This window comes from Delphinapterus leucas, chromosome 16, assembly GCF_059928025.1.
Source record: "Delphinapterus leucas isolate spDelLeu-1000000601 "Yukka" chromosome 16, BTC_Dleu_Yukka2, whole genome shotgun sequence".
In the NCBI taxonomy this organism is placed as follows: domain Eukaryota; kingdom Metazoa; phylum Chordata; class Mammalia; order Artiodactyla; family Monodontidae; genus Delphinapterus; species Delphinapterus leucas.
The window spans coordinates 41,688,707-41,715,266 of NC_143144.1; the positions used below are offsets into that span (position 1 = coordinate 41,688,707).

At 36.4% G+C, this 26,560-nt stretch overlaps 1 protein-coding gene across 1 annotated transcript in view; it reads left to right on the forward strand.

Moving 5' to 3' along the window:
- ZFAND4 (zinc finger AN1-type containing 4) overlaps positions 1 to 26,560 on the forward strand; it is a 60,519-nt gene that overhangs the window by 21,334 nt on the left and 12,625 nt on the right. The window contains exons 2-5 of the mRNA XM_022564515.3: positions 6,453 to 6,528; positions 7,452 to 7,519; positions 11,704 to 11,890; positions 20,223 to 20,370. Coding sequence (XP_022420223.3) covers positions 6,453 to 6,528; positions 7,452 to 7,519; positions 11,704 to 11,890; positions 20,223 to 20,370 — 479 coding nt within the window. The remainder of the gene's footprint in view (positions 1 to 6,452; positions 6,529 to 7,451; positions 7,520 to 11,703; positions 11,891 to 20,222; positions 20,371 to 26,560) is intronic.

Here is a 26,560-nt window from a genome sequence, read left to right on the forward strand (position 1 = left end):
TTTTAAGAAATTAGGATGTTTTTATTCCTTTCAGTGCTCTGGAAAAATATGTAGATCATAGGGTTTATTTTGCCTTTAAAGGTTTCATAAATTCCTGTAAATCCATTTGGCTTGGTGCTTTTTATTGTGTGTGTGTGTGGTGGGGGATTCCTGAACAGCATTCTCTAGTTGTTCTACGGAAATTGATCTGTTCAAGCTTTCTAACTTTCATGGCATCAATTTTGTTAATCTGTTGTTCCTTAGGAAGTTATCCCCTTGCTATTTCTTATTTTTGTATATTTGTGATTCCCTTCCCTTTTTTTCCTTTTAATACGTTTAGCTTGTAGTTTGTCTACTTTGTCAACAAACATTTTTTAAAAACTAGGATTTTGATTTATTAATTGCCTTTTTTTTGGTTTTTTTAGTAGTCTTTAGTTTTATTGCATTGCAGAGAGTGTTGTTTGTAATATTTCCATTTTATGGAAAGCATTGTTTTCTTTTTGACCTAATATATGATCAGTTTTTGTGTATGTGCCGTGGACCCTTGAGTATGTGTATTATTATCATCTAGGAACAATAAACATGTCTCACTGATTATTTTGTTCAGTTGGCTTATCTTTATGTATTTTTTCATGCTTGATCTGTCTTGTACTAAAAGGTATATTAACGTCTCTTATTATTGTGTTTTTCTTTATGTCCCTCTGCATCTTCTATAGTTTTTGTTTTATAAAGGTGGTTACTTGTGTTATTTGATACATAAGAATATCCATAACTGTTACATCTTCATTATGAACTTTAACATTAAAAAATATCCCTCATTGTCACATTTGATGCTTTGGGTTGTGAATTCTACTTTGGTAATCAGGATCGCCACACTCTCTCCTTTTCTGGTTTATTTCACTTAGCACAGCGTCTTCAAGGTTCATTCATGTTGTAGCGTGTGGCAGGATTTCCTTCTTTTTTAAGGTTGAATAATACTCCATTATATGTTTATGACACATTTTCTTTATCCATTCATCTGTCAATAAATATTTTAGGTTACTTCCATTTCTTGGCTGTTATGAATAAAGCTGTAATGAACATGAACATGCAGATATCTCTTCCAGATCCTGATTTCTTTTGAATAAACACCCAGAAGTAGAATTACTGGATCATATGGTAATACTATTTTTAATGTTTTGAGGAGACTTCATGCTGTTTTCCATTTTGGCTGCACAGTTTTATATTCCCAGTAGGGCACAGCGTTCCAGTTGCTCTGCATCCTCACCAACACTTGTTACTTTCTGAGCTTGATAGTGGACAGCCTCTTGGGTGTGGTATCTTACGGTGGTTTTGATTTGCATTTCGCTGATGATTAGTGATGTTGGCCATCTTTTCATATTCTTATTGGTCATCTGTATGTCTTCTTTGGGGAAATGTCTATTCAAAAGACATTTAAAAATCAGATTGCTTTCTTGTTGTTGAGTCTGGTCTAATTATTTTGCCTTACAAGTTATTTGATTTTTTTTTTCAGGTAACTGTTGGGGATTTTATCTTTGTCATTGAAATAAAATAGTTTTATTACTCAGATATGTCTTGGGCACAATAGTTCTGGGTTAATTTTCCCAGGTACCTAGCAGGTCCTTTCAGTGTATAGATTCAGGTCTTCAATTTCTGGAAGTTTTCCAGGATTATATTTCTAAGTATTAGCTCTGTTCCATTTTTTAGGGGCTTTGATAATATGAATATTATTCTTGGCCTGTCTTCCATTTCCACTACTTTCACTCTAACCCTTCTTACTTCTTTCTTTATGTCATTTTCATACTCTTGCTTATTTTCCTGGCTTGTCCTTTACTGAATGTGTGGTTGAGTATATTATCTCTTGGTATCTTGCAGTTTATTCTTTATTTTTGTGGTAATTTTGTCTTTTTCCTCCATTTCTTTTCTGAGTTCAGTCAGCAGTCTTTTTCATCCCCCCCCCACCTTTTCGGACTTTTTCTCTTCTTAATTTTTTAATTTCTGATTCAGACTGTTGAATACTTCAAATGCTTAAGTATGTTTAACTCTGTTTAGGGTGTGACCTTATAGTTTTCTTTTGCTTCATGGTTATTTTTCTGGGTAAAATTTGCCTTGGTTGATAGGTGTGGAATTTTGTTTTTTAATTTTTGCTATTAACTCTCTATGGGTTTGTTATTTTTTTCCTCCTGTTGATTTTTGTGGTGTTCGGGTGTTTTACGGATTCTGTTTAATGGTGCTATGCCAGTTTAGTAATGTCCAGATATTTTCACATATGTTTTATGTCTGTTTTGTGGTGATGGTGGGGAGTGGGGCAGTCGTGATTCCTCCAATTTTGTTGTTATCTTTTGTCTTGCAGGACTCGTAAGTTTTTACCCCTTGTTCCTTTTCCCCCTGAACACTGAATTACTACGGATGCTCTTCCTCTTTTGCTTTTTGCCTCCTACAGAAGTTCCTTCAAATTGCTTGGCTTTAAAGTCCATTACTTGCAGTCAGTATTCTGGTCTGAGTCCTTTTTGTAGACTTTTGAGACTTAGAATTGCCTTCTTCCTTGTGATGGTTTTATATTGAACTTGTATACTGCACTACCTTCCCTCTCCAAACTTCTCCAAAGTTTTTCTTGATCAGCCCTGCAGGGACAGGAGCATGAGATTTCCCACGCTAGGATAGAGCAATTGCCCCTTTTTATTTCCAGTTCTTTTGAAGTTTAGACATTCTCTGTCTTCAAGTTATGAGGGCTAAGGGCATAGTTTCTGTGTAGATTCATTTCCCTTCTTACTGTTCCGTATTGTTTTGGGAGGAAATATTGGGAGATGGGAGCTATGGCCCACCATTGTCTTTAATTATCCATCAGTCCTGTCGATTCTGTTTTATTTTCTAAATGTAGATATGAACATGGTCTCAAACATACATGTATCTGTGTGAAAATTCTAAAAAAAGACACAGGAAACATGTTTGAGTCATTATTAGGGTTAGATGAGGTTGTAAGTGCCCTTTGAAGAAGAGACACCTGGGAATTCTTCTTTTTTCTCTGCACACTCATAAAGAAAAAATCATGTGAGCACACAGGAAAATGTTGGTCATCTATAAGCTAAGAGAAGAGGTCTCAGAATGAAACTGGTGCTTTGATCTTGGATTTCCCAGCCTCCAGAACTGTGAAAAAATACATTTCTGTTGTTTAAGCCACCCAGTCTGTGGTGTTTTTGTTATGGCAGCCCAGGCAGACTAAGATACACAGACAACACACACACACACACGTATATTTGCAAATACATGTACACTCATATATCACTTATCACGGCTTTGTTTGTAGTAGTAAAAAATTGGATAGCTGAAAATATATCTTAGTAGGGGACTGGGTAAATAAATTATGACAGAAACATATATTGGAGCACCGTTCAGTCATTGCATACAATGTATATTTTCATTTATTGATGTGAAAGATGTATACAATATATTAAGTGAAATAGTTTATAAAACAGCTTAAAGTATGTTCCCATTTTATTAAAAAAATAAGTTTTTAAAGGAAGTGTACCCCAAATATTGAAAATAGATTTTACTGGATTTAGGATTACATGTAGTTTTAATTTTCTTTTGTATATTTCTGTGTTGTCTTTTTTCATAAGTTGCAATTTTTATAATAAATACTTGAATTTTTAAAAAGTTTTAAAAACACTTAATAGAAAAATCTGTATATATGTAATATATCCTTTGGGAAGACATGTTTGTTTAATAGGAATTAATTTTTCTGGTTGTAGTTGTAAGAAATAAGCATTGAGGTTTAAAGGCAAAGGACCATTCTTAAATAGGGTTGCCAGATTTCTATTTGCTAAATCTGGCAACCCTATCTTAAAGGAAAGTTGATTTGCTTTGTATATTTGAGATTCCAAAAGTATTCTTGGTAGAAAGAACCCTAGTCTTTTCTATTGTGCAAGTGAGGATGCTAAGGCTCACAGAGGTGATGACTTCCTTAAGGTCATCCAGCAACTCAGGTGGGCATCAGGACCACAGCTCAGTCTTGGATGATTCTTGCCACCCTGTTTTGCCTGTCAACCGTCTATTGTTTTAGCCTGCTAACTGATAGCTAAGTCTATTAAAAGTGATTACAGGAGTTAATCTCAGCAGTGTTGTTATGTTGTCTTTAATCCAGTTCTAAAGGTTTTTTTTTAATGCAGTAAGACTGTACAATGTTGGTTGAATGTAAATAATGGTATTACCTACCCAAATTGCTTTATTTAGTTATCCTGGTGAAATCCTGTAATTTTGATTGAAAATATGACCAGAGCGTATTAAAATTTTTTTAATATTAAAATACTTTTAATGTGAAATAATTTCTAGGTTAAAAGCCTTTCCTTACTGGCATTCTTTTTTAACTGGAAGCAAAAAAAGTGAACTGTTCCCATTTGGGAGATATATGTATATCCACCTCCTCAGCCCATGTGGGCTGTATTCCATGATGATCTTTTGGAACATTTGGTGAACGTTTAGTAGACATTCAGGTCTACTAACAGGCAACACTACTTAAACATACACCTAGACAGCTACTTTTGCCTTATGGAGACTGATTTTCTAGAGACTGATTAGCATAAAGGTTGAGTGCAGTCTCTGGAGTTAGCCTGCTGGGGCTTTACATTTCTAATCCACATACTCTCTGGGTGTCACGTAATCTCTCAGTGCTTCAGTTTTATCTGTGAAATAAGCATGATGGTGATGCCTGCTTCACAAGATTACTGTTGTTGCAGTTAAATTATGGTAATACATGTCAAGCATTTATAACAGTGCCTGGCTTATAATAATAAACGCTAACACATATAGCACTTACTGCTATTATTCTAGTCAACTTATTTTATAGTATCACAAGCAAAAGTAATTTGAGAAGGCAGTATGTGGGATACCTGAAAAAGATATTCATCAACATCAGTATCTGTAGCCATTAAATGTTCTATTGAATAGATCATGCTCACTCTCTGGCTAGTAGTCTTTGGGCATTCAAATGTGCGGTTTGCAAAAAAAAAAAAAAAAAAAGTTTATGCTGCAGTATGGAATCTGCCTTAACATTCCTTTAACATCACAGAAATGCAAAGAAACTGTCTTGTAGACCATAATTTTCAGTATTGAAAATTGCCCATAATATACTTTTTATTAAAGATTGAATTATTCTTTTGTGTTCAGACTCTGCAAAAAAGTATGTCAATATGCAGTTATGGACTATAATCACATTCAAACATTAGGGTGGGAGGAATTTTCTAATATATTAATGTTTTATGGGAAATTATATTCTGTGCCCTGTTTCAGGATTATTGACCTTTCCATTTGGAAGATATGAAAGATGCTATCTGAATCACTAAATAAACTCACGTATAAACAATCATTATTCCCTGTGGACATGTTATTCTGGGAACAGACTTTTAGATTACAAAATTTTAGGGGCAAATAAGCTAAATTAAATGTTCCATATATTTTTAAATTTAGATTTAATTGACATATTAGTTCTGGGGTACAACATAATGATTTGATATTTGTATATAAAGTTGGCCCTATGTATCCTCTGGTTCTGCATCTGAGGATTTAACCAACTGTAGATCGAAATTATTGGGGAAAAAAAAATCCAGAAAGTTCCAAAAAGCAAAACTTGAATTTACATCACGCTGGCAAATATTTACATAGTGTTTACTTTGTATTAAGTATTACAAGTAATCTAGAGATGATTTAAAGTATACAGGAGGGTGAGTATAGGTTATGTGCAAATAAATACTATGTCATTTTGTATAAGGTACTTGAGCATCCGTGGATTTTGGTATTTGCAGGGGACTTGGAACCAATACCCCTCGTATACCAAGGGACTACTGTATTGCAAAATGATCAATGCAGTAAGTCTAGTTAATAGTCAACATCCATCACCATACATAGTTACAAAATTTTGTTTTCTTATGATGAAAACTTTTAAGATCTACTCTTTTAGCAACTTTCAGATATACAACACAATATTATTAACCATAGTCTCCATGTTGTACATTATATCCCCATGACTTGCTTATTTTATAGCTGGGAGTTTGTACATTTTTAACCCCTTTCACCCATTTTGCTCACCCTCCACTCATAATACACTTTTAATGCTGAATATAACTGAATGAAGGCTGTACTTTGCAGTATTGAGAACTGTCTTCTAGGTGTTAGATCTTAAACTCTTCAGGGCTCATTTCAAGGTATCTTTTTAAAGGGCTGCCTAATTTTATACTTTGTTTCAATGCCAGAGAGTTACTGAAACATACTGTTCTTTTCTAGTGAGTGGATTGGATCATATCTACTTTTAGCTACGCCTTTTACCTATGATTCTGTATAGTTTAGTTAAGCATCTAGCATTCAATTTAGAATTGTGTTTAATTTATTATTATTTCTTTGATAAAATTGATTTGTATCATACTCTTTCCAAGATACTATTGAATTTTTAACCAATTTTTTTATAACCTTCCCCTAAGGTATTCCCATCTGTCAGCAGCACTTAATTTGGAATAACATGGAACTTGAAGATGAATATTGCTTGAATGATTACAAGTGAGTGTAACTGCGTATCAGATATCTTACAGACGCTCAGAATTATGACTCCATATACCAGTGTTTTTCTCCTGAATCCTTTAATCATGTCTCTTCTTCTTCTGAATAATTTTTATCCCTAGATTTTAGTGTAAATCCTGAACTTTAAGATGTGTTGGCTCAGTACCCATGCTACCTGATCTTTGTCCTCTGATTCTTCGTTTTACCTTTTCATTATTCACGCCAACCTACTTACCCCTGCCTTTTTAGACTTCCTCTTCTTATCTTGCCTTCTTTGTTCCTTTCTTTGAATATTGACTCATTCCCATCTGGCTACTTTCCTTTTCTTTCCATTTTCACAAGAGTACTGGGTAAGAGAGTATTGCTCTTCACCAAGTCTTTCATTTTCCTTAGGCCCTCCTAATGCGATACTAAGTGACACTGTGTGCATCAGTGATTGTAGATACGCCATCAGACCTTTTGTCTTTCTCCCTTCTCTCACATAGTTCTTCATTCTTTCCTTAAAATAAAGGGTCAGAGGCCATGTGGAATAGCTGGGAGCACACTGGGAGTTGGGAGATCTTGTAGATTTGTTATTCTTCTATTTTATTTTATTACATAGATCTGATATTTCTAACACTTTGGGTCTTGAACAAGCTTCTTTTCTTCTTAGGGCCTGACATGTGAAATGAAGAGGCTAAACCACAGAGGTCCTTTTCATACTTTTATTCATGTCATATTTAAGGCTTATGAGAACTTCTTCATGTTTTCATTATTTATGCAAGTAAATAAGTTAACATTTTATATTTATGCACATTGCTCTATCTTTTTTTTTTATCTTTTAGAGAGTAGGCACTGTGATAAACCAGCACATAATTATGTGTATATTTAACACTGAATGTATTTTGATGATTGTGGTTTATTTTTGTGTTAATTATCCACAGCATTTCAGAAGGTTGTACCTTGAAGCTGGTTTTGGCTATGCGTGGTGGACCTATAAATACTAGAAGAGGTAGGCATGTGTTAAAATTATGTATATTAAAGCAATTTGACAATAATAATCTTCAAGCCAGGTGGTGTTTTTATAGCCTCAGGTTTTATCCAGGTTCTCTTTCTGCTATTAGGTCTCAGAAGAACCTCGTTGTTTCTCTCAGCATTGTTCTTTTTTTATTTTATTTTTAAAAATTTTATTCTATTTTTATTGAAGTATAGTTGATTTACAATGTTGTGTTAGTTTCAGGTTTACAGCAAAGTGATTCAGTTATACATATATATGAATATATATATATTTATTTCAGATTCTTTTCCCTTATAGGTTATTATAAAATATTGAGTATAGTTCCCTGTGCTATATAGTAGTTCCTTCAGCATTGTTTTTTTTGTTTTGTTTTGTTTTGTTTTTGCGGTATGCGGGCCTGTCAGTGTCGTGGCCTCTCCCGTTGCAGAGCACAGGCTCCGGACGCACAGGCTCAGCAGCCATGGCTCACCGGGGCACGAACCCGTGTCCCCTTCATCGGCAGGCGGACTCTCAACCACTGCGCCACCAGGGAAGCCCTAGCATTGTTTTTTAAAGCCTAAATGAGGGGCAGGAGCTCATATTCCAGAATATCTCATGATTCCTGATTCAGTCCAAAGAGATTTAAATATAAACCTCACCAGTATAGGGAAGGGCAGTGGGATGGCATAGTACAAGTATTACGTTGTTATCATTGTGTTTAGGTTCATTTTACTGGTCTTGTTGCTTTTTTAATCCACTGAGTCTTCAACTCCTGGGGTAATGATTGCTGTAGGAAATTCCAAAGATACCTCTTAGCCTGGTTTGTGATGCATTTGGGTTTTCTAGGTATTATCATAGTCCTGTTGAAGCCTTTTTTTCAGAATGTGGGTCGTCTCTGAAAGAGGCATTCAGCAAACACATTTTGAACATCTACTAGATGTTCAGTGCAGTATTTCATGGGAGAAGAAGTTCCTGCTTCATCACAGTGTCCACAATAAACATCTGAAGAATTGATGTTACTTCAAGCAGCTGTAAGTGCTGGAGGGAATAGGGTAGCATGACAGTGTCCGTGGAAGTAGGGTAGTAGGAGGACAATTGTGGAAGAGCCCTTGGAGATGATGATGTGACCAGAGACTTGATTAACAAGAAAGTTCTAAGCATGGGAAGAACTGGGAGCGTTCACGTTTGTCCCTGATTCAGGTATATCAGATGGATCCCCACAGAGTAGAGGCATGCTTAGATTTCCCAGAGTAGTCCTGCTCTGTGGGCCTCGTCTGGGGGAAGGCCTTTGTATTTGTTTGATCCTTCACTAACCAGAAAATTGAATGTTGAGTACTGATTCCACTCATGGCTTATACTTCTTCCACAAGTCAGATTTCATCTCCATGCTTCATAATTTTGATTAGAAAATAGGGTTATCACCATCTATTTCCTAGCTATTTCAAGAGGATTTTGTGAGATATGTTACTTTGGCTGTTGAACTGTTTTGGATAAGTTAGAAAAAAACAAAGATAATAATGTTAGAGCTGATTAACTAGATTCGTAATATCAGGGACTTTCTATTAGTTGGACCTATGAAATTGTCCCATGTAACATTAAATGATGTTTATAGTAGCCATTCTGAGGGTAGTAGAAGAACCCTAATGTGTTTACTGAGCCGTTATAAGATGCTAATTTAATGACATGTGAATTCCATTGTATTATAGTTTTCAAAGTTTGTTATTTGTGTATAGTATTGTCTTTAAACAGAATGTTTTATCAGGCACCTACTTTTTTTACTAGGACTAAAAATATGTTTATGAGGATAAGTACACAGATTCTGAGGTAAAAATACATGTATTTTTTAACTTAAAACAAAATGAAAGTGGAAGGCATCATTACCCTTCGGTAGTTGAAGCTTTGTAATACTTTTTTCCCTTCAACTTCCTGTGCCTCGTTTGTAAATTGAAGAATCAGTACCTAGAACTTGTCTTTTTTTTATATTTTAGACTAAGTTCTTAATAATTATGCCTTTATTGAATCAACTTTTAAAATGAAAATGTAGCTGTTGTCTACCTTACATCAATGAAAACTTTGTGAAAAAGAAAAACTGTACCCAGATCTAGAAATTCTCCATAATGTATTTCAGAAACCTTATTTTTTAGCTATCGGGTTGGCCAAAAAGTTCGTTTCACAGAAAAATCCGAACGAACTTTTTGGCCAACCCAATATTTAGTCTTACTTGAAAATTATGGTTTAGAAAATATCTTTATTGTGTGAACTCCAGTAATATTTAGCTTTTAAAATTGTTTTTGAATTAACCATTATCAGAACAACATGGAAAGTACTTTCCTGGGAATTCCCTGGTGGTCCAGTGTTTAGGACTCTGCACTTTGACTGCATCAGGCACAAGTTCCATCCCTGGCCAGGGAACTAAGATCCCGCAAGCTGTGTGGCATGGCCAAAAAGAAAAAAAAAAAGCTTTCCTTTCTAAAATTAAATTTTATCCTAAACTATATACATAATGCTTTATACCTGATGAAATCTGAATGATTGTTCTATTATGAAAAGGGGTGTTGCATACATACACATAGGTGCATACACATATTCAATGCCAGTGCCTCCCTAATTAAGGCACACTCTCTTGGTTTAAACAAGACTTTCATGTGGTTTTAGTAATGCTGGTAGCATAGTTTTTGCTTCTTATTAATGTAATTTGGAAAATGTAGCATAAACTTAAAATGGCAAGGACCTGTTTTAAAAATGTCCTTTAATATTTACACATCTTGTGCCTATGAAAGAGCCTATGAAAACATCCAACTATTTTTGTAAAACAAGGTAAATCTTATTATGTTTCTGAAGTTTTTGTGTTTTAGTAGTGATGGAATTGAATTTAGGATATGGGAACATCTTCAGTGTTTTTACCTCATTACTTTCAGAGTTTAATATTTATTATTGCTGTAACTTTTTGACAGGTTCAGATAACAGTTCAGCACTGTTATTCTGTTAATAAGTGAGCTACTTGAATGAAAGTTATAGAGTCTGAGAAATTGTTGCCTCTTTTAAGAAAGAACAAATGTTTCTGCAGCTTGACATGAAAACGTCTTTGGGAGCGAACATTTTTTCCCTCAGACATTGCTTAGACTCCCTGATCTGAGGTTCAGGGGCGTTTAGAACATTCAGGCTGTGAGCTAACAGTCTCTTGAGGCTTGTCCCCACCATAGGAGTGGAATCTGTCTGTGGCTGCTATGGATGAGAGTGGGTTGAGGTGATGGCTGTGCAGTGTCATTCAAACCTGACAACAGCGCCAGGCTGCTAGAGCCACGTGCTCTGACTAGACACATAGATACATACCAGGACAAGTGGGGTCCTGGGAGGATGCTTTCAAGAAACAACATACTGATCATTACACACCTAGCAGTTTTAGCACACTAAGGGACCCCCTTGTGTCCTGGGTTACCGTGTACTTTTTTTTTTTGCGGTATGCGGGCCTCTCACTGCTGTGGCCTCTCCTGTTGCGGAGCACAGGCTCCGGACGCGCAGGCTCAGAGGCCATGGCTCACGGGCCCAGCCGCTCTGCGGCATGTGGGATCTTCCCAGACCGGGGCACGAACCCATGTCCCCTGCATCAGCAGGCGGACTCTCAACCACTGCGCCACCAGGGAAGCCCTACCGTGTACTTTTAATTGCCTATCTTCACGTCAAGAAACAATTCTAAGAAGAATCAGCCTTTATATAAAACCAGAAAGAAAAAAAGGGATTCACTTCTAATTTCTAACATATGTTCCCCAATTGCGTGTGTGTTTGTTTTTTTAATCTAAAGTAAGTGGAATTTACATTGCTTTTTAATTATTGATTGTTGGAACCAATATTGGAAAATATAGGGAGTGGAAGGTGTAAAGTGAAAATAGTTATAGATAATTATGTCATACGGTCAACAAATATACTCTCCAGTGACACAGGAAAAACCTCATGTATTTGGTTAAACCCTGTCTTTGTACATAACAACATAATCATTTCATTTCTTTCATATTAATACAACATAGAAAATGCTGTATTAACTATAAAAAGACCAGAAACTTATTTGAAGAATGTAATATATATGTATTGTATGCATAGGATTGTTGTTCAAATTCAGCACCTTATATCCTGACAGTGTACCAAGATGCATTAAACTTGATATAAATTGAAAGCTTGTTTATCAATTTTTCCATTTGTAGTTCCTATGGAAGATCCACTTAGGGAGATGGCTGAGTACATGGATTCCAGTCGAGATGAGGTCTGGGAGAAGACCTCCTGCAACAAACAAGTTACATTTCTGGTATACCGAGAAGGAGATCAGTTGAACTTCTTTCGTGTAGTAGACAGGGGAGATGGCACTTTAACACCATTATCTGAATCTTTAAGGTAAATAGGTTTTCATTTGCATGTCTCACTTAGAAAAGGAGAACATTGTATGATACACCCATAAACCTCATGTTTACCTTGTGTTGTCAAAATAATCTTATGATATTCACAAGACTAACTAAATTTTATTCATTCTCCCCTTTTCCACCACCCCACCTCAATTATATAATTCTGAAATTGTCCTTCGTATGATTGATATGAGTAATTTCTAAAACTGAAATTTCTTTATGGAGTAGGATTTTTTGTAAAAAATATTTATTTCTGTCACTTTATGAAAGTCTAAGATGCCTACTAGATTATAGAGTCTTGTTACAATAGTGTGTTATTATACAACTGTGGCATAATAGAAAGGGTTAAGCCTAAAGTTGCTCTTTTTTTCCAAAATTTAACTCTGCTGCTTAAAGATGGATAAATCTCTTTACTTCTCTAGTCTTGTTTTCCTACTGTATAAAAGGAGGAGGGGATTCCCTGGCTGTCCAGTGGTTAGGACTCTGCGCTCTCACTGCCAAGGGCCTGGATTCAGTCCCTGGTCGAGAAACGATAAGATCCCACAAGCTGCACAGTGAGGCCCCCCCCAAATAAATAAATAAAAAATAACAAGACATATAATCCTTAAAAGAAAAGAGGAAGAGGAGTTGTTATATTCTAAAATCAGAAGGAAACAACTTAAAGGTACTTAGCTAGGCAATAGAACACTTAGTAAATTGGACAAGGTAACCAAGTTTCTGTGCACTCTGCCTTACTATGATTCTTTACCTCCTTTCACTTTAAAACATTTACTAAAAATTTACTGAACTTTTATAGTCAGTCTTTATACTAGGCACTAGGTTATAAAGATTATATTCCCTCCCTTCATGGAGCATGCAATCTGCTATAAATAGTATCTATAATATAATTTTGGCAGTTGTTATAAAAAGACATCAACATCTCCGGAAAAGCAGATAAGAAGGCCTTCATTTTGCCTGAAAGGCGGGGAGTTAGGGACAACCTCTGAGAAAAAGTGACCTTAAAAGAGGAGTAGGACAGGCAGACAAAGGAAGGAAAGGTATTACAGATAACTAAATTTAATTCCACAGCATAAAAACCTAGTTGCGATACCGTTCATACAAAAAGTAACTTGTAGTCTGGAAATCAGTTTCTATGCGTTGGGAGTCTAGGCACGGTTTAGCCAGGTGCTCTGCTCAGGTTCCCACAAAGCTGCAGTCAAGGTGTTGGCAAAGTTGTACTCTTACCTGGAGGCTTGATTGGGGAAGAGAATCTACTTTTAAGTTCATTCACTTTGCTGGCATAATTCATTTCCTGACAGTCATATGACTAAGGGCCCTGGTTCTTTTACTGGCTATTGGGTAGAAGCTTCCCTCAGTTCTCTTTTGATTAACTCAAAATTAACTGATTTGGGGCCTAATTTACATCTGAAAATCCCTTTACTTTTGCCATATTCTGTTGGATAGAAGCAAGTCATAGGTCATGCCCAAACTCAAGGCTAGGAGAGTATACAGGGAGTGAGCACCAGGAATTGGGAATCCTGGGGATTCCTTTAGGATTCTGCCTCACCTCAGAGTGTTATGTGGAAGAGAGATTATACTCATTCTTTGGGGCCAGAGAGCAGATGTGACAAATGGGTGTTGACTGTTGACTCTACGTGTCAGGCTCTGGTTAGCATTGCTAACATGCCTTAAACATATGGGCTAAAAGTAGAGAAGAGGGACCAGTGAGGGCTGCAGCTTTAATCCAGGGTCTCTCACTTAGACCATGAGTAGAATTTCTTTATACCAGTCTCTCCATGTGCTAGTTAGCTGTTGTTTTGGTTTTCTTCCTTAGGAAATCCTCTTTTGGCTCTCCTTCCCTAAAGAAGAAAAATCTAAGCTCCGTAGCTTAGCATGGAAGGCCCTTCAAAACCTGTTATCATCATTGTTACAGGTCTCTTTAATTACGCCATGTATTTTTACATCTTTTTTCCTTTGCTTAAAACATCATTTACTCCTTTTACCCCAGTTTTTCCCCAGTCAACTTCTATTTGTGTTTAAGACATAATGCAAATGTTGTTATGGATTTCAGTTAAAATTGTATTATTATTGTTCCTCTTAAGATATTTTTTATTTTTCTTTTCCTTTCTATTCACTTACCAGAATTGGAGAAGAGATAGGGTGGATGAGGAAGCAGAGAAGAAAACCTTTTCTGGTCATTCCTTATCTTGCCTATTCTAGGAGAGGCTTTCTTACTCCACAATAGAGGGCAGCAAACTTTTTCTGTAAAGGGCCAGAGAGTAACTATTTTAGGGTTTCCAGGCCAAGAGATACAACTAAGGATACCATGTAAGTACTTATATAACAAGAGAAAACAAATTTTCACAAAATTTTTGCAGACAAAATTCAAAATATAAGAAGAATAGTGTGTGTGTGTGTGTGTGTGTGTGTGTGTGTGTGTGCGCGCATGCGTGTGTGTGTAATTCAGGTCTACTGACAAGAAGAATGGAATTCTTTTGTGTGGGAGTAATAGTTTAGTTAAGGTGTTGAAAGCCAGTGTTGCCTATCAAATTTGCAGAATCAGTTGTAAAAGTTCACTTGTTAATATTGATCTGGAATGAGATTTTATGTACGTTATCTTTGAAAATTTCATTTCACACAGATAGGTACTTGCCAAATAATGAGAGCAGTCCATGAGCATATGATTTTAATTGAGCATATTCATCACTTGGAACGCATTTATAGAATTCTGTTAGAGTCTTCCCTTGCTGTTTGCCTTTAGCATTTCATTATGTTGCAGATCAGTCACTTCCAATTGAACATAGGTGGAGCTTCTCAATTGCACATTTAAATAGATTTTGAATTTAACTTGCAGTGAGGTATGAAAACGCTGCTGGGAGTGTAATTTGAATTTGGAAAGTATGACTGCTGCAAATTTGTGTGGGAATGGAGATCTCGCTTTGTTTTTAACTTTTGAAAGCATGATATTACATGTGATTCCAAGTAATGCTAGTTGTCAGTATGACATTACTGCAGTGTAAGTTTCTCATGTAAGTACTGTTTTGCCTTGTAATTTTAGGTGGAATTCACTAAGAAACATTATCAAGTACACAGCACAAACTAATTTCCAAAGGCATTCTGCGTTGGATGTTTTGCGGTTGCGAGTGGTTCTTCTCATTCAGAAAAATTCAGTGTCAGCCCTGAGCTGAAAAAAATCACAATAAAGCTGCTACTGCCAAGCCATTGAACTAATGGTTAAGTCCATGAGACAAATGAAGTCTACCATTAACACTGTTAGTTCAGTAATACATGATAGATTGAAGTATTTACTGCAGGATTACCTGCTGATGAATAACACAATGAGTAACCATAGGTTTTAAACACCTTACATTTCATTAGCTTTGTAAATTTGTCCTAAAAAGCTTGTTTTTTCTGTTCCACACATATTTTTGCTTCATCACTTGTAGATTTTTTTTTTTTTTTGCGGTACGCGGGCCTCTCACTGTTGTGGCCTCTCCCGTTGCGGAGCACAGGCTCTGGACGCGCAGGTTCAGCGGCCATGGCTCACGGGCCCAGCTGCTCCGCGGCACGTGGGATCTTCCCGGACCAGGGCACGAACCCGTGTCCCCTTCATCGGCAGGCGGACTCTCAACCACTGCGCCACCAGGGAAGCCCCCCACTTGTAGATTTTACTTCAAGTTGTACTGTTAGTGTTTTAGCAATTTCTTTGAAAATATTCTTAAATGTAGTTGTTTCATGCAGACAATACATGGGGGCTAGTTCTTCAGTCACTTCAAATTTGGTTTTGATACCCTGAATAAGCAAAAACAACTGAATAGTATCTAGCTTGTCTTGACTTGTCAAAAGCCAAGGAAAATGACTCCAAATCATTTGCCTGATTTTTTAATTAACTATTGATGTTGCTTCCAGTGTTTTCAACTTTTCTGGAAATTGTTCTTGCCAAAGAAGTAGTCTTTAAACAAGTTTATTTTCTTTGGATACATTTTTTCATCTGCTGTGATCAAAAATGGCTTAATTACGCGGAGCGGCTGGGCCCGTGAGCCATGGCCGCTGGGCTTGCGCGTCCGGAGCCTGTGCTCCGCAACGGGAGAGGCCACAACAGTCAGAGGCCTGCGTACCGCAAAAAAAAAAAAAAAAAAAAAAAAAATGGCTTAATTAATTCACAATTGGTAAACATTTCCTTGTTTGGCTAGTAAATAAGCCACTCAGAAACTTCTTTTGGTTGCACTCTCATTTTCATTTATTTTTGTGAAGAAATTATACTGTGATGAGATATTCCATTTTAAATTTTCTGCTTTTTCTGACCATTGCTTTCCTGCAAGTTGGGAATGTTGTGATGAGTCCTTAGTCTGATAATGTCCAAATATGTTGTTTTTCTTTAGCATAGCTATAGTGTCATTGTATAATAAACACCATATTTTGCTATTTAGTTGATAGCAAAATGATCCAGTCTCTACTGTGTTTTAATACTGCAGCATTTGAAGTCCACTCTTCTCTTCATTTTGACATGTTGGGTACATACTGGTAATAAAATGTCATTGTACAGTGATACACATGGTAATTGAAGTGTTGTTGATTATGACTGTGCCACTGTGATTTATAGTGTGCTAAACCACAGTACAAAGCAATGAGAGAGCCACATACAATTTCTTTTGCATCTATTCAACTCTGCCATTGTAGTGTAAGAGCAGTATGCAGTGCATGCAATATGTGATCAAGTGAGTGTGGCTGTGTTCCAGCAAAACTTTATTGGACACAAATGTGAATTTCACATAATTTTCACATTATGAAATATTATTATTTTGATTTTTTCAACTATCTGAAAGTGTAAAAACAATTCTTAGCTTGTGGGCCAATCAAAAATAAGTGGTAGGGGCTTCCCTGGTGGCACAGTGGTTAAGAACCCGCCTGCCAATGCAGGGGACACAGGTTCGAGCCCTGGTCCGGGAAGATTCCACATGCTGTGGAGCAACTAAGCCCGTGCGCCACAACTACTGAGCCTGCCCTCTAGAGCCCACGAGCCACAACTACTGAGCCTGCGAGCCACAACTACTGAAGTGTGCACGCCCAGAGCCCGTGCTCTGCAACAAGAGAAGCCACCACAATGAGAAGCCCGCGCGCCACAACGAAGAGTAGCCCCCGCTCGCTACAACTAGAGAAAGCCTGTGCACAGCAACAAAGACCCTACGCAGCCAAAAATAAATAAATAAAATAAATAAATTTATTAAGAAAAAAAAGTGATGGACTGAATTTGACCTTGGTCATAGTTTGCTGACTCTTGCTCTAAGAAGAAACAGAATTATTTGATTCATTCTGATACAAAGTCTAGTATCAGTCATCATTTTTAGTCTCAAATCTTTTTAGTTAATTGTGCTACCTTACTGCTTTTTTAAGTGGGAAGAAATAAAAAGAGGCATTGCAACACTTAATTAAATGGTAACTTATCTGTGAAAGTCACATAAGGAGTTGGCTTCAGGGTGAATAATATTCTTGTTGGAATAAATATTACATTTGCCCATCTCTTATTCTTTTTTTTTTTTTTTTTTTTTGCGGTACGCGGGCCTCTCACTGTGTGGCCTCTCCCGTTGCGGAGCACAGGCTCTGGACATGCAGGCTCAGTGGCAACGGCTCACGGGCCTAGCCACTTCGCGGTATGTGGGATCTTCCCGGACCGGGGCACGAACCCGTGTCCCCTGCATCGGCAGGTGGACTGTCAACCACTGCCACCAGGGAAGCCCCCCACCTCTTATTCTTTAATCCTATAAAAGATTTAGGAAAAGTTAAATATAGCATTCAAGAAAATATTTAGAATATTTAAAAATAAAGAAAGGTATTCTTGGATTAAGTTTATAAATTACTATGTTATCCTGGTCTAGTTACATTTTTCCATTTAGAAAAAAACTGGGATTGGCTTCTAACTGATCCCATGAATCTATGCTTTGTGAGAGGAAACAATAATGTGGTATTTTGAAAAAATTAGGTGAATTTTTTTTAAACATATATATTTTTAATGTTTATTTATTTATTTATTTGGTTGCACCGAGTCTTAGTTGTGGCATGGGAACTCTTAGTTGTGGCATGCATGTGGGATTTAGTTCCCTGACCAGGGATTGAACCTGGGCCCCCTGCATTGGGAGCGCAGAGTCTTAACCACTGTGCCACCAGGGAAGTCCCCAAATTAGGTGAATTTAAAAATGTTTTTTTATCCTCTAAAATGTAGCCCATGAAATATTTATCATGATTGTACTTTTTAACGTACAAATACACACACACACACACACACACACACACACACACACACACTGGTCTCTATGGGAAAATAGTAAAGGACCAGTTTTTTATGACAGGAAGGTTGAGTCAGAAACCTCTTTTAGTATTCAGTATGGATAAATTTAAAATTCCACGGGACGTAACAGAGAAGTAGTTGAAGTTAAAGTATTATAAGGTGACCAAGGATAGAATATACTTGAGTCATTCCTTCCAACTCCAAGGGTGAACTGGCAAAAATCTTCACCTCAACCTTCCTTTTCAGGTATAGTTAAGTTCAAGATGAGAGTCTTCACATACTATAAATTCTGTTAATTAATTTGGATACATAAGTATGACGCAGTAAGGTCTATTGTTTGGTGCCTGGGGAAGCAACAGGAAGTAGTATAAAGAATAGACTTTGGAACCAGACAGAGGATTTGAATCTTAGGTGCACCATTTACTAGCTCTCTGGTCTTGAACAAAATCATTTAACCTCTCTCAACTGCAGGTTCTTCATTTATAAAATGGGATATAATATCATCTTATGTAGTTTTTGTGAGGATTAGAAATAATATGCGGAAAGTGCCTGGCAGAGTAGGCATTCAGTAAATGGTAGCAGTGTCAGTTTAGTGTTGTGTCCATTGTGTCAATTTTCATATTATACTAGGCATCTATAATAGATCGAAATGATAGTCACGAGTCAAACACTAGGGACTGAATTGGCTATGGAGACCAATTTCTGCCATTCTTCCTCCTGATACCTGTGGCTGCTGTGCAATGTAATTAACCCATGATTTCAGAATGTCACCAGTTTCACCATGTAAAGTTTAGGAATGGGGCTATCCACTCTCTACTTTACCTTTGTGTGGTGGTATGTATGTCCTTCAGAAGTGTTATGGAATATGCCCTATTAAGGTTATCTTAAATTGTTTCCATTTCTTACAACCATATAGAACAGGAAATCTTATTAATTCTCATACTACTTTAGCATAGATACAGTAAATTGGGCACGGTGACCAGTGCACATGTTTCTTATGCTCAATTGAAAATTTCAGTCATTCTTCAAATATGCTGAGGTTGTGTACCATTTTAATTTTCCCATTACTGAAAAAGCTGAATGAAATTTTAGTTATGTTTGTGTTCAGTTCAGCAAACGTTCGTTAAATGTGTGCCAAGCATTGTGCCAGGTGCTAAGACTAGGAAGACGAACACAGCTTAATACATATTTTTTTAATTTATTTTTGGCTGTGTTAGGTCTTCACTGCTGCCTGCGGGCTTTCTCTCGTTGTGGTGAGCAGGGGCTACTCTTCACTGCAGTGCGCAGGCTTCTCATTGCAGTGGCTTATCTTGTGGAGCACGGGCTCTAGGAGCATGGGCTTCAGTAGTTGTGGCACGCAGCCTCAGTAGTTGTGGTGCACAGGCTTAGTTGCTCCGCAGCATGTGGGATCTTCCCAGATCAGGGATCGAACCTGTGTCCCCCGCATTGGCAGGCGGATTCTTAACCACTGAGCCATCAGGGAAGCCCCAGGCCTAATAATAATATCTGCTTTCAACTTGCTTACATATGGGGGAATAAGGGGGAAAGATAGACATATAAGAATAGATAATGAGGATAGTATGATAGTGCCATTATATTATGGCATTATATTGTGGCATTATGTAGTCAAAGAGAAGGGGCTCCAAATAATAAATGTTAAGTTATGAATACATGTTATTGTGATTGATCAGTAATTGGAATGTTTTACATGTTTAATAATTTGTGTCATGACTTGACCAAGGTGTCATTTTAAAATCTGTGCTATTCTGTCTGGTTACATTTCCAAACATAAAAGATCTTCACTTATGGTATACTGACTTCAGAAAAGCTCAGCTGTACTAGATTTTCAGTAATGCTAGATCATGATATTTATCCCATTTACTTTTTTTCCTCATAAAAAATATATTTTTGAAATACATTTGCCTTGAATTTACATTGACAAGATGGATTTATCATTTTATCATTAGCAACATCTATAGTTTGTATTGCATTTAAAATATTTTTAGTCATTGGGCAGGTATAAGGTACATTTCAATAGTAATTATTATTTTCTTTGCAGTGGTGGTTCTGTGTATAATTTGCATACTGATGAAGATGAGGAAATTGAGCCTTCTCCTTCTGGGCAACAGATAATTGAAAATTCAATAACTATGAATAAGATGAAACTGCTGAAGGCTAAGATGGAGAACATGAATCTCAGCAAAAAGGTGAAGCTTGGCCAGGTCTTTCTCTAGTATATCCTTGCAGGGCTCACAGCATTGAGTCTGTTGGTAATTATGGAAAAAAGAAGATTTATAAACTATTATTCATTTCAAGTTTCTGGCCTCAGTTATTTATTGAGATATTAAATGTAGTGAATTGATTTTTTTAGGCCAGCAATGTATTTAATGTGATAATACTGCACTCAAAATAATTCATGATTTAAAAAAATTTCATAGTTCTAGAGCTAAGAAAGATAATAAAAGATAGCCTAACCTTAATTTTGCAATAGTTACTTTTTAAAATGCTGTTAATATTTACTTATTATGGATATCTCCACTACCTGGATGTTGATAAGGAATGTTTAGCTTTACTAGATACTGTCAGTTTTCCAAAGTAATTGAATGAATTCTGTCCAATAGTGAATGAGAGTTGCAGTTTTCATGCATTCTTACCAGTATTTGATATGGTCTTTCTTTTTTATTTTTGTCGTTCTGGTTGGTGTGTAGTGGCATTACATTATGTTTTTTTTTCTTAATAAATAAATTTATTTATTTTTGGCTGCGTTGGGTCTTCGTTGTTGCACGCGGGTTTTCTCTAGTTGTGGCGAGCGGGGGCTACTCGTCATTGAGGTGTGTGGGCTTCTTGTTGCATGGCTTCTCTTGCTGCGGAGCACGGGCTCTAGGCGTGCAGGCTTCAGTAGTTGTGACATGCAGGCTCAGTAGTTGTGGCTCGTGGGCTCTAGAGCACAGGCTCAGTAGTTGTGGCGCACGGGCTTAGTTGCTCTGCGGCATGTGGGATCTTCCTGGACCAGGGCTCCAACCCGTGTCCCCTGCATTGGCAGGCAGATTCTTAACCACTGCGCCACCAGGGAAGCCCTACATTATGGCTTTAATTTGCATTTCTCTGATCAATGAAGGTGAGCACCTTTCATGTATTTATTGGGTATTTGGATATCCTTTTTTGTAAAATGCCTGTTCAGATCTTTGGCCCATTTTTAAAATTGGGCTGTATGTGATTTGCTTATTGATTTTTTTGGAGATCTTTAATATTCTGGATATGTTTTTTGTCATATATATGTATCACCACTCTATTATTTTGCTTTTCACTCCATTAATAACTTTTTCTTTATTGAAATGTAATATGTACATAAAATAAAATTCACAAGTCTTTAATAGAGCTTGATGAATTTTTACATTTCTATACAGTCATGTAGGTATAACTCAAATTAAAATAGGTATAACTCAAAATTAAAATTTCTCTCCAGATTTCCTTGTAACCTTTCCCATCAATACCTGCCTTTTCCTACTCCCAGAAATAACTACTATTCTTACATGTGTCACCATGAATTAGTTTTTACTGTTCTTGAGATTTGTATAAATTATATCATATATAATATACCTTTTTTTGGTCTGGTTTCTTTTGCTCAGCAAAATACTTTTGCAGTTCATCCATGTTGTTGCATGTATCATTTCATTCTCTTTTACTGCTGTGTACTAATCCATTGTATGACTATACAGGCATACCTCGGAGATATTGCAGATTCAGTTCCAGACCACCACAGTAAAGCGAATATCGCAATAAAGTGAGTCACACGAATTTTTTTGGTTTCCCAGTGCATATAAAATTTATGTTTACACTATACTATAATCCATTAAGTGTGCAATAGCATTATGTCTAAAAAACAATGTGCATACCTTAATTAAAAATGCTTTATTGCTAAAAAATGTTAACCATAATCTGAGCCTTCCGTGAGTTGTAGTAGTAACATCAAAGATCACTGATCACGGATCACCATACAAATAAAATAATAATGAAAAAGTCTGAAGTATTGCAAGAATTACCAACATGTGACCCAGAGACCCAAAGTGAGCAAATGCTGTTGGAAAAATGGCATCAATATAGACTTGCTCAACACAGGGTTGCAACAAACTTTCAATTTGTAAAAAATGTGGTTATCTGCAAAGTGCAATAAAATGAGGTATGCCTGTACTTCCTTTCTTCCTTCTTCTTTTGACCTTTAGGTTGTTTCTAGTTTTTGGCTTTCATCAACAAAGCTGCTTTGAGCATTCTTATACATGACTTTGGTGGACCCATGCACTCTTTTCTTTGGGGCATATAGCTAGGAATAGACTTGTAGAGTCATAGGGTAGGTATATGTGTAGCTTTAATTGTTTTGCTAAACAGTTTTGTGAAGTGTCTGAACCAGTTTACACTCGCATCAGAAACAGGAGAGTTTCCGTTTGTGTCACATCCTCACCAACACTTGACATTGTGAGTCTTTTTTATTTTATCCATTCTGGTGGATGTGTAGTGGTTTTAATTTACATTTCTCTGATGGAGAATAATGTTAAGCTTTTCATATGCTTATTCGCCATTAAGATATTGACTTTTGTACCAACAGTCTTTATATCATATGAATCACACTGTCTAAATACATCCGTTTTTTTTTTTTAAGATACTGACTTTTGTCTAGTGCTTGTTCAAATATTTTGCTCATTTTTTAAATTGGGTTGTCTGCCTTTTGCTTACTGATTTGAAGGAATTTTTATATGCTATGGATACAAGTTCTTTGACAGATACATGATTTATAGATATTCTAGCAGCTGCTATTTCACTTTCTTATTTTTTTAATGAATAAATATTCTTTATTTTAATGTATTTTAACTTAATAGTATTCCTTTTATGATTACTAGTTTTTATAAACTTTTAATGAAGTTTTTTCCTACCACACGGTTTTGAAGACACACGCCTGTGTTTTTTATCCAAAAGCTGTATGATTTTTCTTTCTCATTTAGATTTACAATCCATCTGAAAAAAAAAAACCTCACAACTTTAAAAAACATATATAATGTAAAGTAGGATGAAGACAAGTTTTTTCCAGATGGAGTACAGTTGACCTAACTCTATTAAAAATAAAACCCTTTCCCCACAATCTTAAATGTTTATATACCTAATAACAGAACATCAAAATGCATGAAGCAAAAGCTACAAAGAGAAATAGTTAAATTCATAGTTATATTAGATTTCTAATACAACTCGCATTGTCAAAAATTGATAGGAAAGATAGACAGCAAATCAGAAAGGATATAAGAAGACTCGATCAACTGTAAACCTATTTGTCCCTATTGACGTTAGAAATAGGGTGTTAGAAAGCTCCACCTAACAACAGCAGAATACGCATTCTTTTTAAGTGCACCCAGAGCATTTACTAAGATAAAGTGTATTGTATGCTATCAAACAAGTCCCAATAAGTTTTAAAAGACTCAAATCATACAAAAAATGCTCTCTTCATAGTATGAGTGTGTTTTGTGTTTGGTAATTGCAATCATTGTTGCTTTTGTTGTGGTCATCCATTTACAGTGCTTGGTGTCAGTTTATTTATCTCTTGTAAAAATAAAATACAGTGTGTGTGTGTGTGTGTGTGTGTGTGTGTGTGTAAAAAAATGCTCTCTTATTACAATGGATAAAATTAGGAGTCAACAAAGATATCTGGAAAATCTAATATTTTGGAAATAACACACTTCTAAGTAACTGATGGGTCGAAGAAGAAATCCAAAGGGAAATTAAAAAGTATTTTACACTGAATAAAATTATTCTGATAATGTGGTGAATTTATTTTTTTTAAATATGAAATCAGTCTTAGAATGAACCATTCTTGGTTGTGGTGAATTTTACTTTTTATGTCTTTAGATTAAATTTCCTAACATTTTATTTAGGATTTTTGTTCATCAGAGAAATTGGTCTTTAATTTTCCTTTCTTTTCCAACATACAGCAAGGTTGAAAGAATTTTACAGTGAACACCTGTTTATCCACCACCTAGATTCTATAATTAACATTACAAAATTTTTAATTATAGTAAAATAAATATAACAAAATTTACCATCTTAATAATTTTTAAGTGTACATACAGTTCAGTAGTGTTAAGTACATTCACACTGTTGAGCAACCAATCTCCAGACTTTTTCGTCTTGCAAATGGAAAGTCTATACTCATTAAACAATTCCCTACTTCTCTACTCCCCCAGCCCCTGGCAACCACAATTCTACTCTCTGTTTTCTATGAATTTGACTTTCTTGAACCTCATATGACTGAAATCCTACAGTATTTGTCTTTTGGTGACTTATTTCACTTAGCAGTGTCCTCAAGGTTCATCCATGTTGTAGCTTATGTCACAATTTCAATACTTTTTAAGGTTGAGTAAATATGTATATACAACATTTTACTTAACCGTGCATCTGTCAATGGAGACATGTGTTGCTTACACCTTTTAGCTATTGTGAATAATGCTGTTATGAACAAGGGTATGCAAATATCTCTTTGAGACCCCACTTTAAATTCTTTCAGAAATTTACACAGAATTTTAAGATCATATGGTAATTCTATTTTTAATTTTGGGGGGAACTGCCATACTGTTTTCCATAGCTTCCAATTTCTTCATATCCTCACCAATACTTGTTTTTTTTGTTGTTTTTTTTGCGGTACGCGGGCCTCTCACCATTGTGGCCTCCCCCGTTGCGGAGCACAGGCTCCGGACGCGCAGGCTCAGCAGCCATGGCTCACGGGCCCAGCTGCTCCGCGGCATGTGGGATCTTCCCAGACTGGGGCACGAACCCGTGTTCCCTGCATTGGCAGGCGGACTCTCAACCACTGCGCCACCAGGGAAGCCCCTGTTTTTTTCTTTTAATAGTAGTCATCCTAATGGACATGAGGTCGTAGTTGTACTTTTGATTTACAGTTTCCTAATAATTAATGATGTTGAGCATCTTTTCTTGTTCTAGTTGGCCATTTGTATATCTTCTTTGGAGAAATATCCATTCAAGTGCTTTGCCCATTTTTGAATCAGGTTATTGTTTTTGTTGTTGAGGTTTAAGAATTCTTTATATATTCTGGATATTAGCCCTTTATGATATATATGATTTTCAAATATTTTCTCTTATTCTGTATGTTGCCTTTTTACTCTGATGGTAGTATCCTTTGATACACAGAAGCTTTAAATTTTGATGTAGTCCAGTTTATCTGTTTTCTCTTTTGTTGCCCCTGCTTTTGATGTCATATCCAAGAAACCATTGCCAAATCCAATGTCATGAAGCTTTTCCTCCTGTTTTCTTCTAAGAATTTTATAATTTTAGGTCTTTGATACATTTTTAAGTTAATTTTTGTATGTGGTGCAAGGTAAGGGTCCAACTTCGTTCTTTTGTATGAAGATATCCAATTTTCCCAACTCCATTTGTTGAAGAAATTGTTCTTTCCCCATTGAGTAGTCTTGGCATCTTGTTGAAAGTCATTTGACCATATATGTGAGGGTTTATTTCTGGGCTCTGTGTTGTAGTCCATTGGTCAATATGTTTGTCTTTATGTCAGTACCACACTATTTTGATTAGTGTGGTACTGACATAAAGACAGTACCACACCAACAGCTTTGTAATAAGCTTTGCAATAAGTTTTAGCTTTGCAATAAGTTTTGAAATCAGGAAGTGTGAGACCTGCAACTTTGTTCTTATGTGTCAATATTATTTTGAGTATTTGGGGTCCCTTGAGATCACTTACGAACTTTAGGATGGATTATTCTATTTCTTCAAAAATGCTATTGGGATTTTCACAGGGATTACATTAAATCTTTATATCAGTGTGACTCATGGCTTACTTAGAAGCAAACCTCTAGTTTACAAACGTGGAATATTAGGTACCTTTTTTTAAGATATAAATTTGTTTATTTATTTATTTTTGGCTGCATTCGGTCTTCATTGCTGCCTGCAGGCTTTCTCTAGTTGCGGCGAGCGGGGGTTACTCTCCGCTGCGCCACGCAGTCTTCTTATTGCGGTGGCTTCTCTGTTGCAGAGCACGGGCTCTAGACTTGAGGGCTTCAGTAGTTGTGGCACGTGGGCTCGGTAGTTATGGCTCTCGGGCTCTAGAGCACAGGCTCAGTAGTTGGGGCGCATGGGCTTAGTTGTTCCGTGGCATGTGGGATCTTCCCAGACCAGGGCTTGAACCTGTGTCCCCGGCATTGGCAGGCAGATTCTTAACCACTGCGCCACCAAGGAAGTCCCATTATGTACCTTTTTATTACTGATTTGTAGTTTAATATCACTGTGGTCAGGGAACATACTCTAAATGATTTCAAGCCTTTGAAATTAGTTGAGGTTTGACTTGTGACTAAGCATATTAATAAATGCCACTTACACACTTGGAAAGAC